The sequence below is a fragment of the Vidua chalybeata genome, chromosome 3 (genome assembly GCF_026979565.1).
Source record: "Vidua chalybeata isolate OUT-0048 chromosome 3, bVidCha1 merged haplotype, whole genome shotgun sequence".
Lineage (NCBI taxonomy): Eukaryota > Metazoa > Chordata > Aves > Passeriformes > Viduidae > Vidua > Vidua chalybeata.
Window position 1 is genome coordinate 28,096,750 of NC_071532.1, and position 27,713 is coordinate 28,124,462.

Here is a 27,713-nt window from a genome sequence, read left to right on the forward strand (position 1 = left end):
TGTTCCCTGTAAACACAAGTGATCACTTCTTTTTTTCCTACCTGCAAAATTGCTCAGATTCATGCTTTAGATAGCAGTATGCTATTTACATGACTTGTAATGCATACAAACTGTTCTCTGGATTTCTTAGCCTATCTGAAAGTAACAGCAAATATCAAATTGATGTTAGACATTCTAAGTCATCTGAACATTGCAACAGTCGTGGTATAAGTAAAGCTAATTAATTCAGCTTTGGGAAACGCTTCCTCACTCAAATTGAAAGTGTAACCATGCATAGTCTAGCTCACAAAGTTGATTAAACTGCCTTACTACAGCTTTAGGGGATTAAATATCACAACTAAGTTAGTACAATGAAACGTGGCAAGAATCCTCATGCAGATGAGCAAATTGGCCAACTGCTAACCTAAGAGAGTTCTTCATTCACAGTCTGAATAAAGCTGTTCAGATGGTTAGACTTACTGTTTTTCTTTTGTATGAAATTTGGCAGTAATTAGATTTACTCTCTCTCCCCCAAAATCTATATTTATAATTGTTACTGCTGTAGCATCTAACTACCAAATGTGCATCTGAAGTTTTTGCCACAACCATCTAAGCTTAAAGAGACTTATGCACAGCCACCTTTCCTTTGATGTGTGTGGTAAACTTACTGCTCTTCAGCAATCCCAGCTTTTTATCTGTAGGTTTGAAAATATGTTGTTGATACCTGCAATGTACGTATTTTTTAAGCTGAGTGTCGAAGAAAAAGGTATACAGGAAAGGAAGAAAGTTTGGAAAGTTTTCTGAAAGTGAGATTTTCTTTGAACATGAAATTCTGATCTCATACTGATCTAATACAACTTTAAAAGTATTTTAACAAACAGTGAAATGGCTGTAACTCCACAAATGTTGGTGGTGGTTTGAATGCTTGCATAAGCCAGATGCAGCTAAGCTCCGAGGAATGGTTTCAAGCAAATAAGGTAGGAAGTTAATGCACTGTATCTTTGGGCACTCTGCTGTTTTTGTACATCATTGGTCTGTGCAGCTGTTGAAAGGAGTCTTGTGTTTTCCCATTATGTCTTCCCAGTCTCCTATTTCTGCTTTTTTCTCTTTCTCTCTCTCTCTTTTTTTTTTTTTTTTTTTTTTTTTTTTTAAGCAGGCCAAGCAATTGGAATTGACCTAGATTAAGGGACAACTAGGTGAATAAAAAACTAATTGTATGATCTGAGTCAGAGGGTTGTGGCTAAGCATCCACACTGTGTGTGGAGTCTTGTGGGAGTCTCCATGGGGACCTGTCTTTTGCAGTGACTGGAGCAGGCAATGTAGTGCACTCTTATCATGTTTGCAGGTGACACAAGAATGAAGGGGGCGACCAGGTGATGGCTTGAAGGAGGGACTGGTATTCAGGGATTCCTAGAAAGCAGGAGGAGTGCTATGTCAAGAACATGAAGATTCAAATGCCAAGTCTTGCACCTGGGAGGGAAGAGCTCCTGGCAGGAGCATAAGCTGAGAACAGGGAGGCTTGAGGGGGCAGCTCTTCAGGAAGAGCCCTGAGGCTGCTCACAGACAGCAACTCCCTGACAAGGAAGGGAGTTGGTCAAGAGCATCCTGGGCTGCACCGCCAGGCACATAGCCAGTAGACCAAGGCAAGAGATTATTCTCCCTGATTATTTAGCACCCATTGCATTACATTGAATTATATTGCATCCAGTTTTTAGGTTCCTGATAAAAGGAAAGTTGCTGATAAATTGGAATGCATTCAGCATTGCCCTTCTAGGAGAGTCAACTGGAATTGACCTTTCTCAATTTGGAGAACAGGTGTACTCCCAGTGCCTATGGGGGTTATAGACCAGAAGATGGAGTTGAACTCTCGGCAGTGACTAAATTGAAATGGGAGTGATTCAGATTAGATACATGTAGAAGTTTTTCTCCCTTAGTGGGGGATGGAGAGGTTATGTGTTCTTTTGTCTTCAGAGATCTTCAATTACTGAGTACCAGGGAATGACCTCACAGCTGAGCCTATTTTGAAGTATAGGTTTTGCAAGGGACCTCCTGAGGCCTTTTCCAGCCTGAATTACTTCGTTTCCATGATTTTTGGTTGAATTTCCAGATTCCAACTCTGGCTGGAAAGAATACTGTCAGCATTTTGGTGGCAGTAGAGGGAGAATACTTGTCAGCATTTTGGTGGCAATAGAGGGAGAACTTTCTTCTTTCTTTTAATACTGAAGATTTACTTCTTCTCTCGGAAGATAGTCTTCAGTGTTTAAACTAATTTCTTTTACTCTGTCGCAGTACACAAGGGGAGCACATGGGGGGTTATTTTGATTTAGTTAAGGGAGAGTAGTATGTCCAAGGAATTGACCTCGTTTTCCTAACTGATGATTAACTATACAGTTGTTGGAGCTGCATTTAAACCTTTAAATGTCTTTCAGGGGTTTTAAAAATTATTTTAAAAGAATTTTTTATTAAATAGGAGTATCGTATTTCTAGAGACTTGCCCTCAGTTTATTTTCATTTTAATTGCAGAAACAAGCAATTCTTCCTCGTAGCAAGCTTGACTCATCACATAACTATAAACAGAGATACTGTATACTAAGCTAGGTGGCACAGACAGTTTTCTCTTCTTCTCAGGCTCTCTAACACCACCATTTTCTAACAGCAAATCCCACAAATTAAATGGAAGAGGGAAAAAAGAATGTGCATCATGTTTAAAAGTGGTAATGCATATGTAAAATGAGTGAGGGTTACAGTTTCTTTCCGGTATCCATTGCTTAACTGAATCAGTTAAGTCTCATTTATATCAGATGGGAAAGGGAATGTTGCAGTGCTGTCCCTGAAAGTATCACCATATCTCTCTGATTTTCAGGATCACAGTAATTATTTACCACTGATGATTAGAAAGCCTACATACAATAAATAGACCACAAGTTTTAAAAGCTGGAGATACTGGAGACGTATGCTTTTTCTCACTTGGATTTTTCTTTTAAATAATGAAATATTTCTTGTAAAGTGGGAGAAGTGCTACAAAACAGCATTATCTTAAATTTTGCCCAAGGCCTAAAGGAGAGTGTGTAAGTTTCAAAATGTGATTGTATGTATGTATGAAGTACTCATCTTTGGAGTCATACCTATTAATTTTAAATTTATTTTTTTGGTCTCTCTAATCGTGAAACAATGAGGTCTGTGTATGTCATCACCATATTGCTGCATAAGAATATTTGCTCATTCTGAGCTATTGCTTTTCTTCCCTTCCTGAGTGCTGAAATGTGCTTAGCTTTGTGCTACTTTATGATTTCCTGTAGGTACCTTCTGTTTCACTCCTTTTGGTAGAAATAATCTCTCCTTGAATGGCAAATGAAATTCACATGTGCTCTAAATCAAGTCAAAGATGTGAAGAGATCTCTAAAAGTTCTTCAAGGTTGTTACCATTTTCCTTCTAATGGGTATTAAGGCTTGATAATTGCAAAAACCTGCTTCAAAAGCAGCAGCTCTCTGGAGGTTTCTTCAGATGCAGAATTCCTTGTGTTGCCATCAAACGAGTTTTGCTTACTCCCTTCTATATGCTGTCCTGTTTCCTTTCCTGGTACTGGTTTGTATGATTGCTGGGACAAATTATTACTTGTTTTACTAAATCCTACTGTTAACATTGGTTTTATATTTTAGTGCTGAAGCAGGAAATGGTAACATTTTCCTGATGGTAAATTGTGTTGAGTGGATGGAACTGTTCTGTGTCTGGCAATGGTTTGTTCTACTTATTACCCAACTTGTCAGATAATCCTGTGTAAAACACCTGTTTTATTTCTAAAAATACACCAGAAAAATTTACTTTGTTTCATGTTTAGCATGTTTTAAGAGATGGGTCTAAGAGACATTTGGTTTCAGCTTCAGGTTCTTGGATCAACATTTTCATATCTTATGTAAGATGAGTGAAAAAAAGTTGCTTAAAGGTGGTGGGTTTTCTTCTTAATTTTTTAAATTTCTTAATTGAGGAAGATACTGAGATGAGCGTAGATGTCTAAAGCCATTTTAAACTCTGGAAGATTATCTCTGGCTTCCTGCAACAACTTTAAAATGACCAATATTGTCCTGTGTTTTGTGCCTTATCTGCAGTCGGATGTTTTTGATATGTTGATCAAATTTGTGTTTGAATGCCTAAATTACTTAGGAAAAAAGCCCCAGACACAAGGTAACTAGAAGAAATATTAGTGTTTGAACCTGACAATCAAAATGTAGCTTGTAGTGGTCATTTACTGTAATAAACAGTTGTAGAAATTAATTACTGGAAACATTGGTATGGTATAACCCCAACTAGCAACAAAACACCACACAGCTGTTGGCTCACTACCCCAGGTGGGATGGGGGAGAGAATTGGAATTAACAAACAAAGCAAACCAAGGAATTAATTCACTGTTTCCCATGGGCAGGCAGGTGTTCATCCATCCCCAGGACAGCCAGGGTCTGTTACACACAACAGTGACTTGGGAAGGCAAAACATCATCACTGCAAATGCCCCCATTTCCCTCTTCTGTCCTCCAGCTTTATATGCTGATCATGATGCCATGTGGTATCCCTTGGGGTCAGCTGTCCTGGTTGTGTCCCCTCCCAGCTCCTTGTGCCTCCCCAGCCTTCTCATTGATGGGGTGTTATGAGGAGCAGCAATGGCCTCGGCTTTGGGTAAGCTCTGCTTACCCAATAACAAATAACAAAAACATCCCTGTGTTATCAATGCTGTTCCCAGCACAAATCCAAAACACAGTCCTATCCTATCCAAAACCAGCACAAACATAAACCTTTTAACATGAATTTCTATTTTTTAATTAACTATTTGCCTAATTAAAAATGCTTCACCTTGGCATAGATTTCTTTTAAGATTTATTTATCGTCAGTATTATAGATGCTAAAATAATTCTGAATTGAGTTATAGTCTGACTTGAACCTGTACACATGCCCAGTGAGGCTGTGGGTTGTCAGGTGAGATGGGTTAAATTCTTGTTTTCATTTTTGTTTTCTTACTCTCTTTCTCCACAAAACATGCCAAAACAGGGAAGGGGATGGGGGTGTCTACAGCAAGACCTAAAGTAGAATTGGGTTTAAGAAGTTGGGTATGCTGTTATATCACTTTTGTGAAAAGAGCTATTAGAAGTGGAATGAACTACACACTGGCATTATTTAAAAAAGTAGTAGTGTTGCATTTGGAGAGAACTGTGGTTGCTATGAGGATGCAAGCAGGCTTCAATTTGAAATAGTCTTTGTAGGTTGGTTGTAAAAATGGTTATTATTAGTAGAGTGGGTGAGGTCCTGTGTTGTAGGTAGTTACATGAAATACTATGTCATGCTGAGTTTCTGTTGTTGAGTTTCTGAGAAACATTTTGTGAACTACACTTGGTTCTGCAGATGATGGATAATTTACCAGGTAGAAAGTTGCCAAATCTTAAAGTTTTTAAAGGGTCTATATTTTTGTATCCATTATTCAGAGAGACTTTTTGCCTTTTTTGGGAAGCTAGAGGAAGCACAGATTCAAGTTCCACATGTCCTAAAAATCCTGGAAGAAGAACTAGAAATTCAGCCCTCAAGATCCCAGGATAGCTTTTTTGGAGAGCCTGCCATTGTGTGACATGTTAGCAAGCACTGGGAACATTGCCCTTCAATTCTATATGAGACTCTTTCTAGTGTCTGCTTTTATTTCTTCCTGGCTTGCTTAAAATAGAAACAACTTTAAGTCTTATTTAAATATGCAAATTTACTGCATTTGTTGTCAGTATCGAAGAAGGTGGAAGACACTAGACTTTTTCAGTTTTCTTAGACTGTTTTTGCAGTCTTGGACTTCAATTATGCTTAGTAAATTTCAGTTCATAGAAAGTGTGCTTTTCTCCAGGACTTCTATAAAAGTTTTAGTAGTAGTAATGTTGGCAAGAGAAAGTCAAACCCAAAACTGGTCAGCAAGCAAGAGTAAAAAGCAGAGGAAAGAAGATGAAAAAAGAATGAGTAATGTTGACAGGATTGTTCTTAAATTGTGTGAAAGACATCAATGCGTAGTACAGAGAAGAGGAGCATAATTTTTTAAAGGGTTGAAGTAGAAGTGTATAATTCAAAATACTTAACATTCTGTCAAGTTACATAAACTGTAGTCTTGTTAAACTCATCTTTTCTTTGAAATACTAAAGGAGGTTGCTAAGGGGTGGGGGGATGTCAAATGAAATGGCTGCAATGATGTTATGCAACACAGTTAATTTCGACCTACGCTCTGCTTCTCTGCAGAAGAAGTTGAAGAAGAGTCTGAAACTACAATTGAGGTTGATTTGACTGATAAACAGAAACATCAGTTGAAGCACAGAGAGCTTTTCCTTTCTCGCCAGTATGAGTCCCTACCAGCAACGCATATCAGGTAAGAAGTAGTAAATACAATTTATCTGTGTGCTCCGCTGGGTGGGTTGCCTGCCAGTAGCCCATCTATTGGACTGCTTCAGCCTTGCAAAAGGGTGTCATTGATCTTAGCTGAGTTGGGCCAGGGTGTCCCATGAACTGCTTTGGAAGCGCCTTTGGTTTTTTCCTTCTGTTACTTGATGTTTGAGCCTTAGAAGGCACAAGATTCTCAAAGCTCTTGCTTGCCAATTGATAGCCAATTGATTATCAGTTGATAATTTGGTGGAAAGTCAGTCTGTTACAGCTTTGGAAGAGCTCATTTTTTTTAGTTATTCTGCTGGCCAAAGGAAGCTTGACCATTTTGTCTGGCCTGGAAAACAGCAGATGGATTTGGAAAGGAGGCAGTGACTCATTGGTCAGATCTGCAGTTTAGGGCTCAATGCATGTAAAATTAAAATTACTCCAACTTCATTAAATGTGAAGAAGTCATGACTGAGTTTGGCTAAATGTTGCAGAAGCATTTCAAGTATTTCAAGTATTGTTTTAAATTGCCTTTAATGCTAATGTAGGAATTTTTTGCTAAAGCTCAAAAAATGTTTGTTGACTTCTTTCTGTAAGTGATGTAGGTGCTCATGTCATCCTCTATTTAGCAGTCAGGAAACCTTTTTTTTTGTGTTGGAATGAGGGGATGATGAATCTAGAAATGGAAAAGAAATAGCACAGTGATGGGGGGAGTCTGATTTAGTGTGAAACAATGCATTCTTACATTGCATTCTTAAGGAGTTTTCATTTTCTTATTGCATCTAGCTGTCCCCAGCTATTTCAGACCGTGTGTCTAGACTCTGTCAAAAAAAAAAAAAGGTACATATTGTCCAACAGGAGAAGCACATTGTATGTGTATATCTATTTTCTCTCTTACTGGCAAATCACATGCCCATGAATTATTCTGTGTGGAAGGGACCCACAAACATCACTTGAGTCCAGCTCCTGGCCCTGCACAGCACCATCCCCAAGAATCACACCATGTGCCTGGGAGCATTTTCCAAACACTTCTTGAACTCTGTCAGGCTTGGTGCTGTCAGCACTTCTCTGGGGAGCCTGTCTCAGTGCCCAGCCACCTTCTGGGTAAAAAAACTTTTTCTAATATCCAACCTAAAACTCTCTTGACACAATTCAGGACATTCCTTTGGGTTCTGTCACTGGGCACTACAGAGATGAGAGGTTGCTTATCTCTCTTGCTGACAACACAAAAACTGGAAGTTGGAAATTTTGTATTAATTTCTTGTGCTTTATTCAGCTACTTGTTCTGACTTTGAGAAAGTAATTTAACTGTCAATTTTCTGCTGCTCCAACTATAGCATGGAGATAATAATCCTGTGCAGTTTCTTTTACTTACTTTGACATTTAGATATTGAAATAAGGTATTCTCCTTGCAGAGGGAAGATTACATAGAAGAAGTATTGTAAATGTCTTCTCACCTCACAATTCTCACCTCAGCAAATACAACAGAGGTTCTCCAGTACATAGTTCACAAAGAGGGCAGAAAAACACATGAATTCATAGTACATGCCACACAGCACAGCAGGCAAAAGCAGAGTGATGACTTGCAGCTACTTTTCAGAACAGATGAATGTTGTAGGACTGTGCTGTCACGTGTTACTAAGACCTTTAGCAGACACATTCTGGAACAAGCTTGATGTTTCAACATTTTAAAACTCTGTTTTAAAAAGAAACAAGAGGGCAAATACACTATAAGGTATTCCTTACTTAGGTCTTTAACTTACTAGTGTTCACATCTGTGATTTTCAGCAGTTTTCTTAAGTTTTATTAATTAGCTTGTCCTCTAAAGAGGAGAGAAATTTTGAGAAGGTGGCACTCCTCTAGCTTTCTTCCATCAGTACTCTAGAATACTCAAGGATGCAGATATCACAGCTTCTCTGGGTGTCTGTTTTGGTATTTGATTTCTGTTGTGGTGATTTTTTTTTCCCCTGTCATCTATTTGGGATTTTACTTATTGAAACTTTGTCTACTACCTTGTGCTCTATCACTGCTTCTCTGAAAGAAACCTGGCACCATCTTAGTTATCTATCTTTTCATTAGCTAATTGAACAAAGCAGTAGAATTTCTCCCTTTAGTTGGCATACCTTAAGAGTGAACAAATACAGTTTAATATCATCTGCAGACATGTTGAAAGTGTATTTTTTCCCTGGGTCAGTAACTGGGGGATACCCCCAGTAACCAGCTGCCTGCTGGATTTTGTATCACTCACCACAGCCTCTCCAGTCTGGTGGCTTTTCCAAGCTTATTGTCTACTTGTTTAGTCTGTATGTTTCCAATCTGCTTGAGGACACTGGAACACTTTGGGCCTTGCTGAAGTCAGGTTCAATGACATTCTCTGCTGTCACTGGTCTACCAAATCAGTTGCCTCCATATAGAAAGCTAGGGGATATTTGTGCAATAAAAGCCAGGGTAGCTCCATGATGTGGGCCTCTGCTCTAAGCACCTGCAGTTTTGGCCCTTAGGAAAGACTGGAGTTACGGGAGTAAATGGTACAATGGCATAGAGTGGAGATTGGAGGTTGGAAATCAGCTTTCTCCAAAGTAAGAACACAAAAACTCAACCCCTCTGGAAGGAAGAGGAGAAAGTTCAAGTTGATTTTAAGAGGATAGAGGAGGTTTTTGACAGCTACAGATCTTGACCTTTTCCCGACATCCTCAGCCAAGAAAAGTATCTAACTGCCTTTTTTATTGAAACTGAAGGAGTAAAAGAATTTTACCTAGTATGTTTTTATTAGGTTTTACTTATAAGGTTTTACTGCTTTTGTTTTATCTTTCTTCTTTTCTTAATTTTACCCTTTTAAAGTTTTTCAAACTGAATGGTAAAGGAAATTACACCTCTTTCCCTCCAAAAACCCCCTAAGGTTATTTTTGTTCTAAATACAATGATGTCTCATTTATACACCTGTTGCTGTTACTTTGTAGTTGAAGCTCCAGAGTAACTACCACGCAGTAATTTTAGTGGGTTAGATTTCTTTGATGTGCATATCTAATTCTGGAACTTTTTGGTCTGCAGCTCTGGGTCTTGAAGAATTCTGATGTAATCTGTTTGGTCTTAGTGAAATACAGTTTCATCCCTCATTCTGATATTTTTATTTTGTTATGTATACATTATATGTAACTGTTTTGATATGTAATTTGTTTTGTTAGAAATGCTGGGATTTTTTAGACTTCATCTTGTCTCCCCTTTAAATTAGATGTCACTATGCCATTTCAGTAGTTTTAGGGAGCAGCAAAAGTTTTGGCATAAAAATCATAAAAATCCGGAGAGCCATAGTTAGAAAATAATTATCAGTGGGTAGTGTAGTAATTAAATGTGGCAATGGTGCCTTGTGGACAGAGTTCTTGCAGTGGAATGTGTTTCAGAAGGTGGAATTACCTAGCTTGTTCTCGAGTCATGGTGTGTGGCATGGAACAAGCTCATGTATCAGTCTGGGGATCAAAGACAAGGCTTGTTACCTTCCTGCCTACTTGTCAAGTTACAAGTGAAATTATTGCCTCCCCTGTCTGCTCAAATGTGTGCAGTCAGTAAAACCCCTCCAGTGGATTATCTCCTTTTTTCCTAATCCCGGCATGATGCAGATGCAGTTTTGCCAGGCTCTGTAATCCCGAATGTCCTTGTCACAGCTGTCCTGCCCACTGGACTCCCTGAGCCACTCTCCTTCATTAATGTCACATAGGGAGTGCACCCAGGATTGGTACAGGTGGCTTCTGTGAGTGGTGTCACCCCAGAGAGGGGCTGAGTTGAGCCAGTGCTGGGTACTTGGGCTCTCAGAGGTTTGAGAATTACCAAATACACCATTTTGGAAAGGCATGAAAAGTTATGGGGGGAAAAATGGTGAAAGGTGTCAGGAAGTTGAAATTATCTGCCAGTGTTGCAAAATTCACCATAAAACCTAGCATGTGGTAAAAGTGGGTTCTTGTATAAAAATCTGCAAATGGTTATCTTGTTGGAGATGCATTGGGTTATCTGACTTCTGATTTGGGCTTTAAATTTATTTTTCATTCTTAAGTTCTCAAGTGTTAATAGGTATTAAACATATTTAGATTGTTGTAAAAGATGTATTAGTGTCTAAATTCATTTGCAATTGCTCTAAAGTTAAAAATTTCTTATGAATTGTGTAGAAGAATTTATTTATATATCAAGGTACATCTTACCATTTCAATATCTTTGCTTATTTCTTGTTTGCTCATTTGGTGTTTCAGTCTTGAGATTGGGGGGGGGTTATGTAAGATGATGATGATTATATTTTAAATGTTTGGAAAGTATACATAAGCTGAGCATTTGCAGATGTCATAATAAAAGCAGGTGTGACTCTTTTGGGCTGCTTTATACATCAACAAAAGCTTCCACCCCCTTCAGGGAAAAAAAAAAAAAATATTCCTTTTCTTGCATTTCATTTTACATATGTAGGATGCCTGTACATTATATAGATGTTTGTCATGATGGAGTTTGTTCAAATAACTGTAGTAAATTTTCACCCTAATCTTTAGTGGAGAGTGTTTATTCAATCTGCAATTGGATAAACTAAGTGTTTGTTTTTAGAGGATTCTATTTGTTGCTTGGCATAAACAGCAAATTCAAGTTTTCTATGCACCTATGGAAGAAAAACTTTGAGCATTGATTCTGAAATATTTTTACACATACCCTTTATTTTAAAAACTGACAAACAAAGGGCAAAACCAAGAAAAGAACGCTCAAAACTATCTTAAGATGGTCATGGCTTGCTTTATTACTTCTGTTCCAGCACAGAAAGGACTTGACAAGCCTTTTAAGAATTGTGATTGCATAAGATAGTTTTATTAAAAGCTGATTAATATGACTGGGGAGAATTGAGTATTTTTGCAGAATGCCTGTGCATATGTGACGTTAAACAGCATCCAAATAGTCAGATCATGAGAAAATCTTCAATTTTTATTAAGCAATTTGTACTCTCTGCATATTTTTACATGTAAAAGTATGAAAATGTGTAGACTTCCAAAGTACCAGTCTATAAGGATCATTATTCTGATCATTAATGGAATTCAGAACACAGCATTAATTTTTTTTTCTGTTTGGTGTTTTGTTTGTTTTAGTTGTCTTTGGTGATGGTGTTTTTTTGTTATTTTGGTGGTTGTGTTTTTGGTTTTTAAATGATACCCGTGCTCTTAGGTAGACTAAGAAAACTGTGATTGGTACCACTTTGTCGACAGAAAAAAAAGTAGCTTAAGCACGTGCAATTTATAGGAGCATGCCATGCTTACAAACTGTAAGCAACCATGTGGTGCTCTTTAGATGTGTTATAAATGACTCAGTTGTTTGAAGTATCAATATTAGTGAGTCCTGATGAGATCATGAAGAAGAAAGAACAGCAAAAAGGAAAGTTGTGTGATAAAACTAAGGTGTAGAGAAATACTTTTTTTCTGAATGTGGGATTCCTTCGCTCAAAACACAATGAATGGTCTGAAGCTCAAGACAGACACGGTGGGTCATTTTATAGTGTTACTTCTCAAGACAGGGACCTTTAGAATTTAGTGGTATTACCTCAGGATTTCCAGTTTTGGCATTCCTGGCAAACTAGAAGTTTCTGCATACAGGGTGTGTGAGTATATGTACAAATTTTAGCTATTTTTTAAAAGCTTACTATGATCCTTATAAGCTAGATTATTTTCTGGCATAAATCAGACTGGTTAAGGCACAAGCATAGGCATGTGCTTACCTAATCATCTGGATTGTTAAGCAAGGTATTACTCCCTTCTGGGCTGAGTTTATTTGGAGCAAAGGGATTTTTGAAGCATGTCTGACTATTTTCTTCTTTTTTTTTTTTTCTTCTTTTTTTTTCTTTTCCAATGAATTCTAGTTAATCTTACTTGAATTAAAATAAAAATTCAATTCAGGACAGAATCTTGCTTTCGTATGTGGTCAATAGCCAGTACTTGTAACAGTGTACGAAAAAGTGTATTTATCAGTGTAAAACTGTCACTTAAATATCTGATAACCAGTACACATTTCACTGTAGTCACATAATTACAAAGTAGGAGCCTTTCATAGGGTGCAAAACTTTTACTTTCAGTTGCTTGGAGTGGTGTGCATTGCTTCTGAGCTGGGCAGCTTGTAATGGACTTGACCATCTTAAAGGTGTTTTCCAACCTAAATGGTTTAATGAATGCATGGAAAATCATTCATAACCAGCTTCCTGTGGTTTTGTTCAGTTCATGTGCATCAGTGCTGCTGTGCTAAAAGGCAACAATTCATTTACTTTTTAGCATGAATTAATCCTTAGAGAAAAAATACCAATGACTTGAGTTTGCAACAATGCAGTTTCCAGTTTACAGAAAGTACATCTACGGTTATGCTTGTTTTGAGAGATCAAAATATGTAGTTTTACTGTGGCCACATTGAGAAAATATTTACCTTTTAATTACTTTTAAATCCATGTCAGTTGGGCACAATTGCTTCAGGAGACTGTAAATCTTACCAATTTGGAATGGAAAAAATTAGCACTCCAGCTCTAAAATTAAAACTCTGAAGTTTTTGACTAAGAGCAGTATCAAAATTCTGGGCCATCCCAGAATATAGCCATCATATATGGATATATGATCTATGCACATGCTTAGATGCCAGGCATTTATGAGTTCATTTAGATGTGCATAAATTAGTTTGCTGTGCATTCTGTGTTTGATTTTGTTTGATCAAGTGTGTGCTATCAGATAATACCAAGTATATTGATTTCTCTTTTGGCCACAGATACACAATCTTGTACTCTTTAGAAGGTGGGTATTTTGTCCGAGGCACAGATCCTAGTAGTAGTAACCTATCAAATATTTTTTGCTTGTTGTTTGGGTTTTCTTCCTCATGTTTCAGATGGCTCTGTAAATGAACAGAGATAAACTTGAGCCAATTAATTATGAATCAATACACTGCAGATTATTTTTGGTCAATTCTAGATATTGATTGAATATTTTAGAAGTCAGATTGTAGTTAGGGGGATCTATTATAGGTTTAAATCACTATGATGTTTTTGGGGTTTTTTTTGTGGTGTTTTTTTTTTTTTTTTTTTTAGTGTTATGCAACAGCTCCCCAGTTAATCTCTTTGCAGTCTTGAGAACTTGATATTTGCTATAAAAACATTGGTATGTGTCTGTCAGCATCATTCTGTGCCCCTTAGATTGTGCTTGAAAGTAAAATACACAAGTACTTTTAGTACTGGCTTGCTGTGACTGGGGAATCCATTTCATACAATTAGTAGAAGCTCTTTGGACTTTGCAGTTCCCACTCTGTGGTTTGGAGATCATCATTACAGTGCAGGCTGCTTGTAAGGGATCAAGACTTGGCTCAAAGTGGGTGTTTGATTGGAAATCTTCAAAATATTTTCTCATTTAAGACAGTTCAGGGAAAAAGGTGGTGTTATTTCAGGTAGCTCTTTCCTCCTTTTACTCAATATCTGTATATTTTCCCCTTACTTTTCTCCCTTTATGCTGGATGTGTGAAAGATTGCTCTGGAGTTCTACTCCTGTACCTGCTCCTTTTTATCCCTCTTCATTATGTACCTTCATTTGAGTTTAATCTCTGATTGTCATTGAAGTTACAGCATATGTTAAAATCAAATCAGATTTTTCTCACAAGCATAATACTTCCCAATATTCTTTCTTGTTATTTTAGACTGTCTAGCTAGTGACTCATGCTTCTATGTTCCAAATGTCTGCTGAGACACTAACATTTCTTGATGCAGATCATCAAGCTACAATTGGTATATATCTGTACAAAATTATCCAACGTAATTCTGTTGTTTTCAGGAGGGCAATTGATAATTGTTATTTCCAAGTCTCTGGGGTCGTGCCTGCACATGTGTTTTTCTTTCTTCAGCTTGTATCTGAATTAGCAATGCATATAAAGTTTCATTGACTTGGTGGGAATCCAGAGCAATGAGTTCTGAGAGTTCTTGCACTGCATCATTGTCACCCAGGCTACATCTGCTTTCCAATAGGAGATTTTGTTGGTGTGGTGTGGCAAGCACATTTCTCTCTCTCTCAGGATTTTTTATTGAGGTGCACAGAGAGAAATGAAAGAGAAAACAATTTCTATTTCTGCTCCTTGTTTTTCTCTTGTGGAATGTGTTTGGAGAATTGTTTACCCAGAGTGAGCGCTTCGTTGGACCATGGTGGATTGTTTGGGCCTGATGGCCAATCAGATCCACCTGTGTCTGGACTCTGGTGAACAGGGTCACAAGTTGTGAGTTAGTGAGATATGATAGTTACAGAAAGTAGCATGTAGTATTTAGTATCCTCTTTTATATAGCATATTAATGTATTACAACATAATTATAATAAAGAAATCATTCAGCCTTCTGAAATGGAGTTAGACATCATCATTCTTCCCATTGGGTTCGCCGACATCTACAACAGGTGTGGTACTGAACCCATGAAGATGCCTTTTACAGTCTTATAAATCATGCTAGTTAAAGGGCAGCAGGTGTTTTGTTTCTTGTAATTTCTTTTTTTTTTTTTTTTTTTTTTTTTTTTTTTTTTTTTTTTTTTGCATACTCCCTCTACCAAGAAATTCTTCTTATTTAAAAAAAATTGTATCTCATGGGCTGTCTTACTCATCTGGTGAGAATGTGAAGAAATAGCCTGCAAGAACAGCAGAACAGGAATCATGGAGGCTTCCACTGGTATAAAAGTTAGGGCTGAAATGAACAGGCACTGTAAAAGATGAGGCAGTTGCTGTTGATTTTGATTAATTTTGATAGTTTTAAAATAAAAGTGTTTGCATCAGCTTTTTAAAATTTTCATAAAGATTTTAGTCTATATTTTTGATTACTTTAAGGAAAAGCTCGTTAAAGAACAATTGCCTAGACAGTGCAAACAAGGAGGCATTTCATTCAATCTTCTGGGCAATTTGTTTTGGTCTAGGTTTTTTAACCAGACTATTGAAATATTTTGATAACATTTTCTGGTGTAATAACCTTGGTACAACTTTTTTTCATGCTACTTAAACTCTTGAGCTGGTTATCATCATCTTTTGCCTTCATTGTAACAGATTAGTAAGGGCAGTCTTGTCCTTCTCTCATCTAGATACTGATTGTTGTCACATTCTTGTCTGAAGTAAGACATTCCTCTGTTGGGTCTACTGAAACGTGGCACGTTTTTATCTTAGTTTTCAAGATTTCTTAGGTCTTAGCTCAGCTTGCTCACTGTGAAATCTGTCCTTCAGGACTGGATGGTAACTGACATCTCATGTAGAGTGTTGATTTTCATGAACTCCATATTGAATTGTCCAAAACAGTCTGACCTATGAGTCTCAGAAAGCTGTCACTTATTTTTAAGAATTTAATTATCCTTTTCTTTACTCCACGGTAAACAGCCTCCCACCCATCCCAGGAAAAACAGTTCTGTAAAACAAGGGTGGTGGGGAGGGGGAAAAAATCCTTATGTGCCTTGCAATGAGACTTCTATCTACCTTGATAACTAGTGTTTCTTACCATTTCCTTTTAATCCTCATTATTGTCTCTGTGCTTTGAGGTTTTGGCTGTAGATGGTTAGAGTTTTGTTTTTGGGACTTCATGGTCCTGGGTTTCTGCTAGGGCTGTGGATAAAATCCTTTCCTACAAAATCATTAAGGCACTTTAGAACTAAAGTTTTGGTTTTTTTTTTTTTTCTGGAGAGAGAGAGTCTCATTTCTGTATTGTAACAGAAGGGCTTCCCTGAAGTATGGAGGTAGGCTGTAGTCGTGGAAAAATAGCTTGTCAGGCATCCCTTAGCTGATGGGTGTAAATGATCAGGAATTGTCAACTCAGTGGTGAAGTCACCTGGAACATACAAAAGAAATATGCAAGCAGACAAAAGCTTCTAACAAATGAGAGTGAAGGAAGGTGTAGCACGTGAAAAGAGCTTTCACGTGATTAATGCTTTAAGGAAAAAAGTTATGAGTTGTGGCTCTGGTTACTAGGACAGGAGAAGAAATTGAGTCCTAAGAGGTTTATATGATAGAAGCTGGCAATACCATGAGCCAATATTTATAGGCGAGTTTTATTGTCTCCTTTTACTGCAAGACCTCTAAATTACTTTCTGTTGCTGGCTGATTTAATTATATAATAAGTTTTGTTGGCATTGTTGTCAGCTCAATGGAACAACTCTTTATTTGTGACCAGTTTAAATATGAAGTACATCTAAGAGCAGAAAGGATTCTGAAAGCACAACTTAATCTCATCAAAATTAGGTTGTAATGAAGACCTAAAAGCTGACTTACTTTTTTGGTTACTGTTATTTCTGCATTGCTGAGGTTGCTTAAACTTTCCCACAACATTACTACAAGATAAATTTTGCCTGATTCTGTAGGAAGTAAAAAACAAAATTTCTGAATAGTTTTAATTTGAGAAAAAGGTAAAAATCAGACATGTCATCTTAACATTGAGACCTTCTGATGCTGTTAACTAATAATTCACCCTGATGATGCCAGTTAAGTCAAGAATGCTGCTTGTTGGAGGAATACAGCTTAAATCAGAGAATTGGAGTTACATAAGAGGAAGAAGGTTTCATATGTGGAAAAATAGTAGACAACTATTTATTTATTTATGTAATTTTTTGAAACTGGGCAATTCTTTGCAATTTTTACCTGAGTTCAATTTAATGATGCATTTCAGGCAGGAGACTCCAACAGAACAATGAACCTGTAGCATTGAATGACACTAATCTGAATAATACTCAAAATGTAAAGACAGTAGGATTTCTGAAAGAAGAGAGTATAATTTTATTTTGATGTGTAACTGATTTTGTAATCTGCTAAATGCAGCATACACTCTCATTTATTTTTGTAGGTAGCTAGCTCCCCCTTTCTTTTTTCTGTCTAGTTTGGAGCAGTCAGACTTTATGCTGTTATAATGATTATTTATTTGATATAGCTGTATCTTTCCCAGTTATCTTAAATAATTTAAAAGCATTAAGGAATAAAGCTCCAGAACTTTGTAAGGAGGAAAATATTATTTTTGAATCCAGAGAAGCTATGGGTTCTCAGATACATCCCTTAAAAAACAAACTCCCAAGTTATATTGTAATGTGATTTAAATGACATTAGCTTTTTCTCCAGGGCTTTTGATTATTGTATTGAGTATTGAAGAACAGATGAAAAGTACAGTGGTTGTTGGAGAATATTAAGGGGCATATTACTGCAAATCAATATTCACTCAAGTTATTACCTTAGCATCCATGATTGAGGGGTGCTCAGTGTTCATGCTACAATGAACTAGATGCTTGGTTCAGTCCAGCAGAGCATTTGCAACTATACAGAGAAGCTTTTCCTCTGATGGGAAAGAGCGAGGAGGAGTTAAACATTCTAAATCACTTTTATTAAGTATTGTAGGTTTCTAGATTACAGAAATGGGTAACTGTAATATAGAGAATCAAAAGTAGAAAGACTTCTGTAATCTGTTTTCAAACATGAGTTTTGTTGTTGTTTTACTGTCTCCATTAAGACACAATGACAAGAGGTCATATATGCATACAAAATGTTACCTCTGTGTGACTACAACCATTAGAAGGTTAAAGTTCTGTACAAAGAAATCTAGCATCAAGTAGAAACTCACTCACTTAGAAGACGTGCTGCAGGGACTAATCTTGTATCTTAATGAAATAAAATGAATTTTTTAGCGGACCAGCAATAAAAGATGAGGTTGATCTATAAAATACTTTTGCAGTCACGATGGCAGTGGAGCAATCAATGCCTCTGTGGTAATTGAAGTTAAAAAAGGGCAGGCCGTAGTGGAGAGAGTGGGCACGCTCGAGCTGTATGGAATAGAACCAGACTGGAAAGGTAAACTCCTGGTTAGCCTTTTAAACTAAAAAAAAAACCAATAAAACATTAAAATAAAGTTAGAAAACTGACTTCATGCTACAACACAATTAATTTTTAGAAGTGAATGCTCTGGAATTATCAAGGCTAAAAGCTTAAAGAAAGCCTTCAAAGAAAGACGTGATGGGGTATCTAGAAGGTTTCCTACTTCTCTGCTGCAGGAGGATTTTCCTCCGCTGTTGTGGATTGTGGTCAGAGTTTCCTCCCCTCTCTTCCTGTTTTTCTTTGGTAGTGTGGTTCTCCTGACAGGTATGACAATGAAGAGAAACAGGACAGTAATGAGTGGCTTACCCCCCTTTCCCAGGATGCGCAGTGGCAATGAATAACACATTAGCTGGGTATGTTCACTTAATGATCAGCCATTAGCAACTGGCTTCTAATGCCTCTGGTTGAGCTTAGAGTCAGCACTCGCTGACAAAATGGGTATGTTATCTTAAAATCAAGAAGGTCTCTGCAAACAAGTATTCTTTCCCTATTTGTGTTCTGGTCTGTTCCATGAGGGAAGATGGGGGATGGGTGTTCTGGGCATATTTCCTGTAGCTGGATGTTAAAGGCCACAGGAACCTCCTGGCAAATACCAACTAAACTGAGTAAAACTTTGGTGCATGAAATACAAGGTGCTGTTTGTAAGGAGTAATAAATATATCTTCATATATATATATATATATATATAAATATATAAATATATAAAAATATATATATACAAACATAAATAAATAAAATGGTAGTTAAGTTGTAAACTATAACATAAAAATGTGAGTTGCTAGCAAGGTGATTCAGCACACTTAACATTTTTCGTCCACATCCGTGAGTGTTTCTTTAAAATACCATTTGTTAAAAATAATTCTGCAGGCTATTTGCAGAGAAGCTGGAGACAGAGAAACTTGAGGCAAGGCAATGCTGGGGGAGATGGGATGAGAAGGGAAGGAGGGTAGTGGGATTGAAGTCCCATAGCATTCATTAACTACTTATGTTACACATGGGCAGGTCTGTACCACTACTGGGCAACAAGAGCCTCCACGGAAATGTGGTCATTAGCCTTTTAATGTGGGCATGGAAGAAACTAATAGAACTATGATTCATTATTAAAAATACTTCCATTCAAAAGTGCTTTGTTTTTACAGCCTTAAAAGTGAAGCCTTATATTCTTTCTAGTTTAGGTTATCTGTTTTCAAACTGTTCACTGAAATTACTGGAGATAAGTCACTTGGAGGTGATGTTTCTTTAATCCAGGCCTTTTTATTAATTGTGTGTGTATTTATTGTTTGCCATTGTACCTCTTCTCTTTTTTTGCCTTTCCATTGCTGAAATTATTTCCCAGTTTGATGGAACTCCAATGTACTTGAATGCTTGAATCTGTACAGCCATTTGTTTTGTTGCTTTTATGTTAATTTTGGTATTATTAAAGTATGACAATGTTGATTTTTATATATTTTAATGGGTTTATACTTTTAGTGCAGAAGTTTAAAGTATATTTAGATTGCTCTCTTGTAAGTAACTCTGTACTTGAAGTTTGAACATTTACAAAGTAACTATTCTTGCTTATGTTTGTGTAGGGGAAAATGCAGCGTTGCACTTCTGAATGAGACAGAATCTGTGCTGTCATACCTGGAGAAAGAGGTAATTGTGATTGCTATTCAAAAAAATATTGGGATAAGTTTATTTTTCTTTCTGTATTTTTAACAAATGGGCAAACAATGCTTTGAAAATCATATCTTGGATGTTAGGTTAGAAAACTCATGTTGTTCACAACACTGATTTGAACAATATTGGATAAAAATTTAATTGACACACTTAAATGATAGGTTTATTATGAATCTGTTTGTATTTAGAAAAGAATTAATTTAAAGTAATTAATATGGCATCTTACAGATGAAAATATAGAGATGTTTTCCTGTAGCAGATGCTGAAGGGGGAATTCACATGGTACTTTTTTTTTCCTCCTTATTTTTTCCTTTTTTTTCTTTTATTATGTAGAAAGTATCTCCTCATCTTCTTCTGGAAGATACTTAGGATGCTTAACTTTACCAGAGAGGAAGAAAGTTCCCCAAGAATTTGAAAAATTGCAAAATGCCTTTAAAATAAACATGTTTTTCTTTGGAATGTCTTAATATAACATCAGGAAGGCAGTGTTTTCTAACTGAAATTAGCATGTCTTTATTTTTAAATTTCTACACCAAACTACTGATAATCAGTAAAAAGATTTTTGAAAGCAGGACTTGGCCTATACTTCTGTGAATATACCACATTTGCCAATACTGTTTTAGTGCACGAGAAGGGTTTACACAGGCAGTGGTAAGTTTTTTTTTTTTGAGATTAATTTATAATGGAAAGTCAGTATGGTTGAGATATTTATGAGTGCAAACTTGTTAAATTCAGAAAGCAGTTAACATTAATTCTCTTCAAATCCATTGATTTGTACAAATCTTTTAATTATTGCTTTGTTCTGAAGTAAGTTCTAACAATGAGAGAGGTTGTAATTAACCCTTTAAAAGCACTCATGAAACATCTGTATTATGTAAAATAAAGATTTATGTACCAAATCTGTGTTCTGTAAAGGATGCACATTTCCAAATGGAAGGTGTTACAAGTTTGCAAACCCAATTTTAAAAATTATTATGCTGTTGCAAATATGTCTCTTTTTTTTAGGATACTTTTTTTTATTCATTGGTGTATGATCCATCATTGAAAACACTTTTAGCAGACAAGGGAGAAATCAGAGTGGGGCCTAGATATCAAGCAGATGTGCCAGACATGCTTGTGGAAGGTAAATACTTGATCTTTGATTAGTGAAAAAAAAGTCCTCTTATTGCATTATTGCTCATTCTGTCTTCCTGAACTAAGCTAATACATAGAGGCAGACAAAGTAAGATGGTAGGTCTGAGAAAATTTATGAACACCAGTAGAAATTATGGAAAAAGAAAGAATACTTGAATAGCTGTTGAAAATATGTCTGTTTCCAGTCTGTGCATAGGCATTTGATATTTGTTTAGTTATATGATCTGATTAGTTATTTAAGATAGGCTGCATTGAGAGCAGATGTTAAAGACCAACCCATTTGTAAAATATTGGCATTGTAGTAAAACAAGTGAAAAAGATATTTCTTCTTTCCCATTTAAAGCAAACAATGCATAGAGAATTCAGGTCTTTGTGTCTTCTTATTTCAAAATATTGTCTTTTTTTAAAGCATATTGTCTGTTTTGTACTTCGTAGCCTTGGCATAGCTTTAAAATCACTGATATTTTAAAAATTTTATTGTATTTATTTATAACCTAGCACAAATACCTACACCTCAGTCTTTTGCTACATAGAACTATTATTTTAAGCAAAATTTCAAGTAAAATAATTATTTAATGTTTGGATCATATTTAAGAAGCATGAGTAACTGTGTCTTGCTATGTTTACAACTGTATTTGCTAATTAAATTAAAAAAAAAGTTTCTTTGTAAATATCTGGATTTAGATACTGTTTTCAAGAGTCATGGTATGTATTCTTTAAAAAGAAAGGATTATGTGAGAAGAACATCGCTTGCAGTAAGTCCAAGAAGTTCTGAATGCCTCAAATATATATATTTGTAACCTTATATATTTGTATTTTCTATTCATCATGATCTACTCCTCATGATCTACGGGTTTTTTTTGCTGCTATACTTTTACTTGAACAACCCCCCCCTTATTTCTAATTTCTACAGACCTTATTTAATAAATGTATAAAGCAAGAATAATTTGATTTCTGGCAAGTGGCAGATTATTTTACAATGACTGCTATTTAATAAATCACCTGCATTATTATTCTGACTTTTCTTTTAATAACCAGAAATAGACAATAGGAAGTCACTTCAGGTTTGTTTCTAAAATGTACAGGCTTGTTTCAGCACAGGTTTATGAGTAGATTATGATCCACTGCTGTTCTTGCTGTGAAATGTATCTGCCATATGGAAAAAAACCACCCTATAGATGTTCATATGCTCAGGAAGATAGCCATTTTCACATTAGCCCTCTGGCAAGCTGTCTCAGTGTGTGTGAGAGGCAACTGCGAAGTACTGATCTGATTCCCAAGTATCTGGTTGAACTGTAGGGTTTTTAGGATAAGCTAGGGTTGTCTGCCAGGCAGGAAGTCTCTTTCTACTGAATTCTTCTTACTTAAATTACTAAAGACAGAGGCTAATTATGAAATAGTGAATACTACATATAAAGGACAATTTTTCCTGTTCAAATTTTACTTATTTGATTTTTTCTAAAGTTAAAATCCATATTAATTTAAACTGAAGTTCCCAAGTTCTTCTGGAGCTTAATGTTTTGAGTTTAGTCCTTGGTTTAGTTAAAATGAGTAGATAATCTGTCTCATACATAATTAAGATAGGAATTCACTGTGTGCTACTGTCTTCTTTTCCTCATGCCCCACTAACCTCCAAAATGCAATAAGTGGTGCAGTCTTCTTGCTGCCTTTAGTAGGAAATAATAATCCATCAGAGCTGAGAAGCATGAAGCTGCCCACAAACCAAGGATCTAGAGCACTTGTAGAGCACTTGAGAGGTTCAGTTGGATTAATCTGCACTTATTTCAAGTCGCTGGTCGAAAAAAGAGTTTGGTTTTGGGAGGATAAAAATATCTGAATTATAGTAGTTTGGACTGATTTTTTTTTTTCCTGAATGTTTCCATAGCCCTCTGACCCCCCAGGAAAAACAAAAGATGATTCAGCTGTTGCTGTGTTTTTATGTAAGCTGACAGCCTGGAAGTTAATCCATTCACTGTCAAGCCTTTTCTTTCATAAAAACAAATCCAAACAATGTTTAAAATTAATAGATTAGAAAAGTTATATTTGGACACTATAGGATTCTATGAAGATTTGTTGTCTTTATGTACATTTTTCAGCCTGTAATGATAAAGGTGGCTAGTGATCTGTGTCTCCAAATTGTTATGCTCTAATGTGTAACTCTTTAAAAAAAGTGTAGCCCCATCACCTGAAATTAAAAGAGAGAATTTAGGCAACATCTTGTCAGTTTGGAAAAATCAGATTTTATATCATCTAATAATGGTATTATTAGATGATATCAAATAAAAAGCATTCCTGAATTTCACACATAAAACTTGTTCTGTAATCTAAAGGAAGAATACCTTTTTGAAGGTGTATGGTAGGCAAAGTTTATATTTACAGAAAATCCCCAAAGCAAACAAACAAAACTATAAACAAATCAAATATTCACACACCATCAGTTGTTTTATTTTCAAGGTTACTGGCATATAAATCCAATTCAAATGACTAAAGACAGTTTAGATTAGCTTCCAGAAGAACAACCACAACATAGCTGAAAAGAAAAAGAAGTTCCACAAACATGAAATTAGTTTGTTTTAAATACAGTGATGAATTCTAGTAGATTAAAAATTCAAATTTCTTGCACTTTCTCAATATAGTGATAACTTATGTTTTATCTGAATAGACTATGGGTGTTTTTTTTTGGTTTTTTTTTTTTTTTTTTTTTTTTTTTGTTTTGTTTTTTTTTTTTTTTTTTGTGTGTGTATTGGACAACTATGTGTGGTTTTTTTAGGAATAGATTTTTTTTCCTTGCATTGATATTGCCATTTTTGCATCCTTGAGTAGAATGTACTGCAAACCCAGGTGGTTAGGTCAAACTTTGGATAATGCAGCATACCTGCTTCTCCCTGTCCCAGGGGTGTATTGGATAAATTTATGTTGCTCTTTAATTTTTGAAACAAAAAGAAGATCTACTTTCAAAGGATTTAAGCTTAAAAGGTTTATTAAAATCAAGATGCACGATAAAGTCTTCCAGATTCAACTGTTTTCTGTTTTTCCACTTTAGGATACGTTGAAGCATAAATCCTTCACAAAATTGCAGTAAGCAAATGTAAACAAAGTTTAAATTTGGTTGAAAATGCGTAAGCTTTGTAAATCCATGCCACTTTTGTTTGTAATGGTGTAGCTAAATCGCTTAGATCACATATTTAGTGAAGACTGTAACTTTGGAGAAAGACCAGAGCAGATTTCTTTCCACAGTCTCTTCCGGCTTTTGTTGTTACCATTCTTGGGAGTAAAACTTGGGAGTAAAAGTTGTCAGGTTTGAATGATCTTATGGTTGTGTGAAGTTTTTCACCCCCCAGTGCCAAGTGTTACAGTCTGTCTATACTCTAGTTTGATGATTTTTTGAGTTTTTTTAGTTGCTTTAAATATACTGGAAAAGAGGAGACTGTTCTACAACATTGACTCAAATTCTGGCTAGCAGGATACTGAAGAATGTCCTTTCTTTGTTTTAACAACACATTCTCCAGTGGCTTATTCTGTGGATGTAGCAGCTTGTTTTCACATCTGTTTCCAGTGTGGGATAACATTCTTCTCCTCTGTGCAAAGCAAGAATAAAAAGGTTTATCTCTGAGAATCAAGAGCATGAATTTCGGCAAGAAGTATCTCGTTTCTGTGGAGCATCCCTACTCCTCAGTACAGGAGCAAGGTATCTGGTTCTCTGCATGTGATGGCCAGAGGCTGCTATGTGGTACACTCACCTACAGTATTTGATCAACAACTTATAAAATCTGTGACTAGTAACTTCAATAAACAAAGCTAAAAGCCCTAAACAATCAAGAACAAAACCCTACACAGTGTTCGTTCAGGCAAGTCATTATTATTATTGTTACTTGGTTACGAGGCATACTTTTAGAAGTTGTTCTGAATATGATCAAATTGTTGTCACCTTTAACTAGCAGATTTTATTTAGTCATGTTTTGTGTACAGGGAGATTGCACCCAGGCAAGCTAGTTTAGATTCTTGGTAGACTTTTATATAACATTGATTCTTGTCTCACAGCTTTAAAATCCAAATGTTTTTAAAATTCTGGCATTTCAACCAGTGTCTCCTGCAGTGGAATAATTGATGCAGTGACAGGTTGTTTTACATGGTTGGCTAAAAAAGCAGGGAATGAGAGAGAAAAAGTGCTAGCGTGGCATTCGGGATATAGTTTGTGAAGTAGGATAACGCTTAAGAATGGGAGAAACGGGGAAACTTTTTTGCTCTGTATGAGTTCATCTAATGCATTGTTTTTCCTGTCACATGCCTATGCTGCTCTCTCTGTCCCATGCATACCATCATAGGCCTAACTGCAGCTGTCACACAATTTAAATTCATTTGCACTAAATTTAAATGCATGACAGCTTAGCTAAACAAATACAATTGAAGTCATGTTGCAAACAGGGAAGCCAATTGTTTACAGTAATCTCATTGGCCAAATCAGTAATTTCTTAAGTAATGCTTACTTTCATTCATTCATGGTGTTGTGAATCAAGTGGCAAGGGTGCAACCAAGTCAAAAAAAGGTCTTCTGTCTGTCAAATCTCTATTAAAATTTCTGAAGCAAAGGATATTTTCTAAACAGATTTTACAAAAAAATTTATCATGTCTGCATGCTGGGCATGATATGTAAGTCTAATGAAACTGTCTGCAGTAATTCTCTGGCAAAAAATATCCCAACTAAACAATTGTATTTTTGAGAAAATTATTACAATTTAAAATAATGGCTTTCTATGATTTGTTTTTAAAAGTAATTTGTCAAAATAAATTCTCTGATGTTTCATTTGATTTTGTGTACCAGGATTTGGTAGAACAGTGTGATGCTAGTCACTGTAAGATATTTAAGTGTTGAAATCAGGGTTTTCAAAAAAGCAGCCAGCCAGTGTAGGAAGGACCTTGCTGAATCAGACCATCAGTTTATCCCTGCAGGAGATCTTGTCATTTGGGATTTCTTAATTTTCTTAAAATTTGTTTGAAGCCTATTAGAAATCCAATAGGTTGTCACCTTGAGCTTCCTCATGGACCTCTATGATCCTTTTTCAGTACTTCAGGATTTTTCTTTATAAAAAGCCTGTTGACCACTGTGTCTTGGTTGCAATTTTGATTAATTTGGCTAGCATAGCTGTCAGCCTTGACTGTCCTTAGTAGCTCACATTCCCTCCTTCACACCCTAGGTATAACAGAACTTGGTTTGAGCTCATGTATCTCGATTAGTAGCTGTTGTATTCCTGAGACCCTGTAGAAATCTGGAGAGAATTCCTGTCCAACTCAAGTAGCTCATTAGTGTTCATAGTGTATAATTGTTCTCTAACCTCTCCTATAGATGCATCATTTTAAGGTGAATTTTTGGATCTCTCATGATGCACATGAACCTTTCCACTTCTGTCCAGTCATCACAAATGCAGAAAATTAATTTGATTCCTCTTCCAACAATTAATTTGCATTTATTTTATTTGCTTCCTTTTTAAATAGCTCACATTGTCAGTGTCTTGGACTCTGTGGTAGTTTATAGACCGTTTGACTCTATTGAAAGTCTGAGAAGACTTTAGTCATTTTAATGTCCTAAATTAGATTTAGGACATTAAATTCGGACAATGTTGCAGCAAATAAGAGGATAAAAGAAAAGCGACAAGAAAAGAATTAACCCCATATCTAGTAATGTGCCTCAATGACAAGGACCGCTTTCTCCCTCTCTAATGTGAGATGTCTCTAATTTTTTTCTAGCTGGAGGGAAAATTACAGCATATGAAATGACCCTTGCTCATATTTTTCATAAATATATGAAATTTATTTGGGAATGAAGGAGCTGAGAGGAGCAGCTCTGTGGGAGAGCCCTGTGGTGCTGGCAGGCAGTGAGGGGATGTCAGCCAGCAGTGGGGTCTTGTGTTCCCCTGGGCAGCATTCCCAGCAGCTGTGTGCGCACGGTTATCTGAGCAGGGGAAGTGTTTATTTTTAAAAGTTTTTTTTTATATAATGGTGTACGGTTTAGTTAACTAAACAGATTATCTAACTATAATTTTTTTTTTGAGTTTGGTTATATTTTTTGCAGTTGTCGTATGTCAACTCACCACTAAATGTGGATTTTTTTTTTTTTTTTTTTTTGTTAAGGTTGAGATTAAATTTGTGAGATGGTATTTTTTGTTTGGGCTTGGAACTTTATTATTTTTTATATTATAGTCTTAGAAGTTGTGAGTTCTGTACTGTTTTATTAATAATTTATAAAATGGAGTTGTATTTATCTTTTTATAAGGTTTTTTAAAGATAAATTGTTTAATTAAGAAATGATAAATTATTATTTTTAACTTAATAACTACCTATTTGTGACTTGTAATATGGATTTTTAATTATACAATACTACTTAAACTCGTGAAGAAGAGGGTGAAGAAGAAGGTAAAGAAGAAGGATTAGCGTCTGCTTTAAAATTTCTATCTTTTATATATATTACTATATCTTAAAACTTTAAACTCTCTATGTGATATTACACACTTCCATTCAAACTACGCACTCATAATCTCAGTTTTATCATTCAATTTTGGAAACTTTCTCTACTGCTTCAGGTTAAATGTGGTGTTTTCTTGGGGGTCAGTGTCTGTTAATACAGAAAGTTTAAAGTTCTCAGCAGCTAGGGCTCCAGCAGGGAAGTGTCTGCTAGGGATGTTTCCTGCCTTAACTGCCTGGGCGCAGCAGCTCCTC

The 27,713-nt window shown here is 36.1% G+C and overlaps 1 protein-coding gene across 2 annotated transcripts in view; it reads left to right on the plus strand.

Moving 5' to 3' along the window:
- The window catches only part of MTA3 (metastasis associated 1 family member 3), a 134,814-nt gene that overhangs the window by 16,625 nt on the left and 90,476 nt on the right, over positions 1-27,713 (plus strand). For both annotated transcript variants that reach the window (XM_053938010.1, XM_053938011.1), the window contains exons 4-6: positions 6,235-6,361; positions 19,779-19,842; positions 20,872-20,989. In XM_053938010.1, coding sequence (XP_053793985.1) covers positions 6,235-6,361; positions 19,779-19,842; positions 20,872-20,989 — 309 coding nt within the window. The remainder of the gene's footprint in view (positions 1-6,234; positions 6,362-19,778; positions 19,843-20,871; positions 20,990-27,713) is intronic.